We start from the raw sequence: 8,224 nt of genomic DNA on the forward strand, positions 1-8,224 counted from the left end.
TCCGGATGTATTTTAAGCTGAGAAAACAAGAAAAATGATCAGCCGTTGTTCTGAAAAGTCACTCCAAAATACCACAGACGGAAGTAAGCGCCTGTGGCTTTTTAGAAAGAAGCAAAGCAATTTTGCTTAAATCACTCAAACATACCACAGACGGAAGTGTCCGCTTGTGGCTGCTTAGAAAGTTGCAAAGCGATTTTTTGAATTGCTCCAAGATACCACAGACGGAAGTATCCGCCTGTGACCTTTTAAGGAAGTTTAAAAGAAATTTGCAAAGTCATCCAAAGATACCCAAGGCGGCATCTATGGAAAGCGTTCAAAAGCACCCCATCCGGTGCTACACCGGATGAGGGTCTCATGAAAGCAGTATAGGTTTGAATGATCCCCAGGCGGTGTACTACCGACTGTGTATATATGAACAATCAGTTGAAAAATCAATAATACCCCAGGCGGGGCATCACCGGCTGGGGGTAAGTTGGAGATTTTGTGAAGAATTTGAAGACCCTACAGGCGGAATTCAACCGTCTGTGGGTCTATGAGAGAAGTCCAAAAAATTGTCCAAAAGCAACTCAGGCGGTGAATCACCGGATGGGGGTATAGTAAAGAGCAAGAAAAATTGAAAGATTACTCAGGCGGATCTTCTCCGGCTGAGGGTATATAAAGCTATTTTGGAAAAATCATTTGAAGAGGCCTCAACCGGTTTATTACCGGTTGGGTTTACATTTGAATAACATGTCCTAAAAGTGTCCCAAGCGGTGTGTGGTCCGTAAAGCATAAAGAAAATAAGAGATCAACCGGTACCTTTGGAAAATGTTGAAGAAGGTACTCAACCGGTAGCCGGATTCTAGTGAATTTCTGAAGCCGGATGCAGAGAAATTTTGGGAAGTAAGAGGCAGCCGGTGTCAGAGCTCTCAAGAAATTTTTTGAAAATTTATGTAAAGTATGGAGGGGAGGGGGCTCATTCCTTATTTATAGGAAGCTAGCAGAAGGTGAATCGACACCTTCTGCCTTCAAATTCAAATTCAAAAAAAAAAAAGAGGCGGGAAATAGACGAACCGTCACTTCCCAGCCGTCTGACGCCTATCACAAGTGACACGTGGCAAAGCCACATCACACCTGTGAGGGACAAATGTTTAGGGTAAAAATTTACCCTAGACACGTGGCCCAATAAGCACTTGACACGTGTCAAGGCCTCATTGGTCAGCCAAGGCCCAATCCCTTGGTGACACGTGTCCTTTGAACCCTAATTGGGGAATTGGTCTTCCCCACTATAAATAGTGGGGCAGATCTCATTTATTACGGATCCACAAATCAAAACACAAATCCCGAGCAATATTTAATTTCAGAATCCTCTCAATCAGCGAGAAGTATTTACTATTCCGTTCTTTTACCTTAGACATATTCTAACTTGATCGTTAGAGGCGGAACTCCACCCCCCGCCGGAGTCTCCGTGATTTTGCAGGTATAGACGTCGGATCGCGCATACTAAGCTAGGAATTGTAACTCTCCCGCAGGACACATAAAAAGCCCCGAAACAATAGTCGTAGTTATTAATGGTCAAAGATGTTCATTGGAGACCGTGCAAATGCAAAGTGAGTCGAAATTTCACGAACGGAGGGAGTATTTAATACGATAAAATGAAAGCCCGTACCTTAATGAACTAACATCTTATAGGCAGCCGAGTTCAACTATACAAGTCAATGCTTGAATGTATGGATAAAAGGTAAGAAAATACCGCCTCTCCATCATTGTTTGTTTATATTGACATTATTGGATGAGAGTTAAACAAGGAAATGTTGAGAAAAAATAGATTTGAATGTACCATATTTAACTTTTAAATTAATCCTTTGTCACAAAACTTCTTATCCTACTAGTCATTTTGGAGTAATTTTTTAATTAATCCGTTGTCACAATTTTTTTTTTTATATATATGACCCACATTAATATTCAAGTAAATATGTTCTGTTATCGTGAATGTTTTTAAGTACACATGTAAGTCGAAAGAAGAATTTTATATTCAAAATCTTAGTGTTATTATATTTTTATCGTATCTTTTAAATTTTTGTTATTTTTATAGATTATTACATTTGTCATTGCACAAATTTCACAATTAATATCTTCAATTATCAATAAGTAAAGTTATAAAAAATTGATTTGTGAAAACGTATACTTGTTTTATTAAGATGATTCAAGTCTCACATAAATATGTATTATCAAACCGATATTTGTAAACAATGTCAAAAATTAAAACGTAAATTATCATTATAATAAAACAGAGAAAATAAATACGAAGCATTGAAAGAAGAATCCCTTGTTGTCCAAAAAAAAAAAAAAAGGAAAGAGAGAGAGGAGCATCCCTAATTGGTTAAGGAAAGTGATGTCTAACCTAACAGCCACTTATTTGATTTGAATCCACAACTACCTCAATTAACTAGACAACAAAATAAATACAATTGTCCAAATATACAATCATACCTATATTCGAACGCACTAGATAATTTGCAGAAGTCTTCTTTCCATTCACCGCACTTTGCACGCAATAACGGTACTTCCTTACATATGATGCATTTTTAAAAACATAATTAAAGATTTTGTTGGTTAAATTAGTGTATGGACTTATGTATTAAGTCAAAATGATACAAATGTTATAAAACATGGGAAGTATAAATCTCATGAATTAAGCTAAATTGTGCTGTTGACTCAATAGAATCAGGTCAAATTACTAGTCGTATATCTTTTTCAACCTTAAACTTCCTTTGTTTTTTAGATGCATCTCTAGAAAGTTTGTAACTCAAGACTAGTAACATAATATACATGCAGTGTAAAATTCGTTGTAAGATTGACATGACACTGATAGAGATGACACTGATAGAGAAAAACAGAAAGATTGACACTGATAGAGAGAATAAGAAAGATTGACATGACACTGATAGAGAGAAAAAGAAAGATTGACGAAAACAAAGTTAATTATTGCTTTATAATTGCTTGCTTGATAATTACGTGTCTATGTTACACATATTTTTCATTGCCACTCTCAGCCTCTCAGTTAATGATCACCCTAGAATAATTTAGCTTCAATTCAACCAATTTTAAAACGGGTGGAATTATTAGCAAAATGATTACTTTGGTACGTAGCAAGAGTTATTTATTACAACCAAGAAATAATGGGAGGCCTGAATCTTAAGGCCAGCATCTTCAATCGTGGAAGCATTGCATACCATTTATTTTCGATTTTTTGCACTTACTATTGTAAGAAGCCAACTACCACAATTAATTAATTTAATTTCATTTTAAATTTAATGTTTTGAGTCATGAACGAGTAAAATGTGCTACCTATATGTCGTAATTAGGATCATTGATGAAAAAGCTGAGTCTAATCTGGTTCGAAAACAACTCGTTTTACTTTTATGTTGTATATCTGATCTTTAATATCAAAAATAACACAAAACCAAGAAAAAAAAATATAAAAACTAGAATTTATATCAATAACATTTACATCTCTCTATGATTAAACACATGGGAACGATAAAATCGACTTCGATCACGATTTCTAGAATGTCAAAAGTTTTCTCTACAATAATTTTTGCAAACCTTAAAATTGCATTTTTTATAAGTGAAACCCGCAAAAATAAACGCTACTACTCTCTCCATTTCGTAGTAATCGCAACAGTTTTACCTTTGCATTATTTATACATTTAGTTTAATGGTATGTTTTATCGCCAACAATTGACAAGAGTGGCAAATAAAAAAGACCCCTTATGACAATTTAGTACAAATTTACTCCAATAATGGTAAAAAAAAGTTACTCCAACGATAGTGACAATAAGTTGCTTTAGCAGTAATAGCAGTACGTGTCATCCACTATAGATTTTTCGCTTAACACATAGTCACACACCGACAACATTTTCTAGAAGTACGTTATCTAGAATTCTATAAAACAGAAGCTAGGACTCTAGAAGTGTGTACTACTATCTACTACGGAGTAGAACATTTTCTCTATAGCTAGCTAGCTCTTACATACTTCTTTTTTCCTCCATAGTTTATAATAACTCCAAAGGTCTATTACAAGTACATTTTAATGGCAGCCTCAAAACCCACAAATACAAAATCTCAAGTGCCATTGGAAGATGAGTTGATCAAACAAGATGAAATTACCCTTCAAAAAGATCAATTGTGGTTTGGTTATCCATTACACTTTTATCAAGGTTTTTGGTGCTTAAATATGATTTCAGAGACCGCAATCTCTTTTCAAAACAACTTTCAAGCTCAAGATACTGATGTCATTTTAGCTAGTCTACCCAAAACAGGTACAACATGGTTAAAATCTCTCCTTTTTAGCGTTGTTAATCGAAAAAAATATTGTGATGTTTCTCAACATCCTTTGCATTCTATAAATCCTCATGAGCTTATCGACCATCTTGAGCTTGAAGTTAACAAAAATTGCCATGGAAATGATCTACCTCGACTCTTTGGTACCCACATGCCGTATTCAACATTGCCTGAATCAATTAAAACATCAAAATGTCGAATTATTTATGTTTCTCGAAACCCTTTAGACAATTTTGTTTCTTTATGTCATTTTTGGTCTAAATTTGAACTAAATAAAGGCATGAAATTAGATGAGAAAATAATGGAGGAACATTTAGATAAGTATTGCAAGGGGATATTCCCACTTGGGCCTTATGAAGATCACTTGTTAGGGTATTGGAAGGAGAGCATGCAAAACTCAAACAAGGTGTTGTTCTTGGAATACGAAGGGTTAAAGAAAGAACCAAAAGATCATTTGAAAAGGTTGGCTGAGTTCGTGGGTTGTCCGTTTTCGAGGGAGGAGGAGAAAGGAAATGTCATAGACGAGATAATAGAGTTATGTAGTTTTAAAAGTTTGAAAGAGATGGAGGTTAACAAAAGCGGCAAGTGTTTTCCTTGGTTTGAGAACAAGGCTTTATTTAGGAAAGGCGAGGTTGGAGACTGGACCAATTACTTGACTCCTCTGATGGCTAAGCGAATTAACGAAATGCAAGAGAGGCTTAAGGAGGCTGGTTTTTGTTTTACATACTATCATAATTTGAGAGCGAAGGATAACTCAGTTTTGTGACAGTTGGTCAAAATTTTCCTCTCAGTTCCAACTTCCAAAGAATCCTATGAATTTGGAAACGTAAAATAAAACTTGTGTAGTACAAGGATTATTTGAGCCAAATAAAGAGATGTCTAGATAGAATTCTCCATTCATTGTTTCTCATTTTTATTGTGTTTGTATTGTTGTTCTTTGATTTATAAATATATTAGCGTCTGGCCTTCTAGGCTTTGGATTTCGGCGGCATTGAAGTTTATTGTACTCTCGTTGTTTTCTAAAGTTGCTTTTGTTTGTAATTTTGCATTATTTTCAATGTACTATCTTAATTATCAATATATATTGTTATGTACTATTATGTGTTCTCTATAAGAAGATTAATTTTTGGCAACATGTTTTTCGCAACAAAGAATTTTGTATTCACTCAATATAATTTAGCAACAAATTATTTTGATCGTTACCAATTTACCAAAGCCTATAACATCTATCATTTACGTATCGACGGTTTGGCTAGGCCGCCGATGGTAACAAACAATCGATAAATGCCTATTTTTCATAGTTTCAGTTTTGAGTTTGTGTTTATACATCTTATGTAAGTTTATTTGATTCTCAAATTGAACGTGGTTTATTATATTGATGGAATCAAACACGACATTGCCGACCTATTCATCATAAGCTCACCGCTCACAGCATGCTATTCCCTTTATTTTTAATAAGTGTTTCATTTCCTATTATGGCATAATGATAATTCTGATACATGGTGATTAATTAGAATATTGTAGCATCATAATAACATTATTCAAAGATATATGCACAATCACAAAAAGTGTCACAAAATCTTGATAGTTTGTTGGCGCAAATAATGAAGATCGAAGTAGAATAGTTTACGTAGAAGTTGATGAAGATCCGCATATTTTAATATAAGTAGTAGATACAAAGCTTTGTCATGTGAACCGAATATCATTTGCACCATTCTAGCTATTCTGTTCTTCTGCAACAATGTATGCATTTTTTATTTTTCTATTCTATCTTTTTATTTGTATGCAGACAATAATATAATTCATTATTAATGGCCTTAGTTTTAAACTAAAGTTAGAAATTACAATTATATATATAATGCAACTCCTTAGCTATTGTTAACATACCCATTTTGTTTACTTAAATGGCACCCTCACAGCCCACAAACAACAATGCCCAAGAAAATTTGGAAGACGAAATCAAAGAGCTACAACTATCCCTCCCAAAAGAAACATAGTTTGTTTGGCCAATGTACCTCTATCAAGGTTTATGGTGCTTAAGTTATCTTTTTGAGGGTATAATCGCGTTCAAAACCCACTTTCAAGCTCATGATACTGATATCATTTTAGCCAGTCTACTCAAAACCGGTACAACATGGCTAAAGTCTCTTAGTTTTGCCATTGTACATCGTAGGAAATTTTATGACGATTTTACTCAACACCCTTTTCATACCAAAAATCCTCATGAGCTCATCAAACACTTTGAAATAAGAGTTTACAAAAAAGTCAATGGTGATCAACCAGACTTATCTGAAATACCATTACCTCGACTCTTTGCTAACCATGTATCGTATTTATCAATGCCAGAATCAGTCACCACTTCAAAATGTCGAATTGTTTATGTTTGTCGAAATCCTTGGGACACCTTCGTTTCAATCTGGCATTATTACCTGCAACATGAAGCATGTAAGGGCATTAAACCCGATATGGAAATGATGGAGAAATACGTAGATAAATTTTGCTCGGGTGTCTCCCCATGGGGGGCCTATGAAGATCACATATTAGGGTACTGGAAGGAGAGCAAGCGAAACCCGCAAAAGGTGTTATTCTTGGAATATGAAGGGCTAGAGAAGGAGCCAGAAGCTCACTTGAAAAGGTTGGGTGAGTTTGTGGGTTACGGCCGTTTTCGGAGAAAGAAGAGAAAGACAATGTTATAAATAAAATAATTGAGCTATGTAGTCTTAAAAGTTTGAAGGAAATGGAGGTAAATAAGATTGGCAGGTTTAGTATTAAATTTGAAAACAAGGTTTTTTTTAGAAAAAGGGAGGTTAGAGATTAGACTAATAACTTGACTCCTTAAATGGCTAAGTGTATAAATGAAATGCAGGAAAAGCTTAAGAAGGCTGGTTTTTTTATCTTTATACTATCAAATAAACTAATGTGATTACTCAACATTCCCTTTAATATAGTAGTGCATTTTATGCTGTCCATGCTTTTAATAAATTTAATTCTTGTAAGGATTTTACGTGTAACCAACTTTATTTAATTTCTAATTTAGTTTATTAGTATAATTATTTCGTCTGTTTTTTTTTACTTGAAAGTTGAAACACCTATTCATTATTTCAATCACTAATATCATTAATTTATAGTAACATGTAAAACTTATAAAATCTTAACATTATTATAAATATAAATAAAGACGAATTTAACAAAGCACCCGTTGCCTACATTTTTCTTTAACTAATCATCAAATTTAGTCAAAGTGTAGTAGGAGTACTTCATCAATCACCCTTGTGGCTCTTTAATACAACAACAACAACAACAACAACAACAACAACAACAACAACAACAAGATACCGGATGTGGCTCACACCTTTGTTCCAATTCTCAAGGACTAAGGAAAAGTAGAAAGCTAGCGAAGGGAGAAGTGGAACTTCGAGTAGGCAATGGAGCAAGGATTGCAGCCATATCCGTAGGAACACTTAGTTTGTCTTTGCCCTCGGGGATTATTTTAGAACTGGATGAATGTTATCATGTTCCAAACATTACCAGCAACATTATTTCAATTTTGGCGTTGGACGACAAGGGTTTTGAATTTCGGATAAGGGACAATAGTTGTTTGTTTCATCTTGATAATGTTTTATATGGTACAACATATTCGGAAAATGGTCTTTATGTGCTTTCATTAGACAAACAAGTTTACAATGTTAACAATACCGCCAAAAGGGTTATGAACAATGGGTCGAATTTAACCTACTTGTGGCATTGTCGTTTAGGCCATATAAACAACAAACGCATCAAGAAACTTCTTAATGAAGGAATTCTTGATTCGTTTGACTTAGGGTCATTTGAAAACTGCGAAGGATGTTTACTTGGTAAAATGATAAAGCAACCCTTCTCCAAGTTGGGAGAAAGGGAA

The 8,224-nt window shown here is 34.5% G+C and overlaps 1 protein-coding gene and 1 pseudogene across 1 annotated transcript; both read left to right on the forward strand.

Moving 5' to 3' along the window:
* Positions 1 to 3,946: 3,946 nt before the first annotated feature.
* On the forward strand, positions 3,947 to 5,459 carry LOC110727118 (cytosolic sulfotransferase 5-like). Its single transcript, XM_021906659.1, has one exon. The coding sequence runs from the start codon at positions 4,076 to 4,078 to the stop codon at positions 5,090 to 5,092; it is 1,017 nt and encodes a 338-aa protein (XP_021762351.1). The 5' UTR covers positions 3,947 to 4,075; the 3' UTR covers positions 5,093 to 5,459.
* A 771-nt stretch (positions 5,460 to 6,230) lies between these two features.
* On the forward strand, positions 6,231 to 7,460 carry LOC110726991 (annotated as a pseudogene).
* Positions 7,461 to 8,224: the final 764 nt, after the last annotated feature.

Source organism: Chenopodium quinoa, unplaced genomic scaffold (genome assembly GCF_001683475.1).
Source record: "Chenopodium quinoa cultivar QQ74 unplaced genomic scaffold, ASM168347v1, whole genome shotgun sequence".
Lineage (NCBI taxonomy): Eukaryota > Viridiplantae > Streptophyta > Magnoliopsida > Caryophyllales > Amaranthaceae > Chenopodium > Chenopodium quinoa.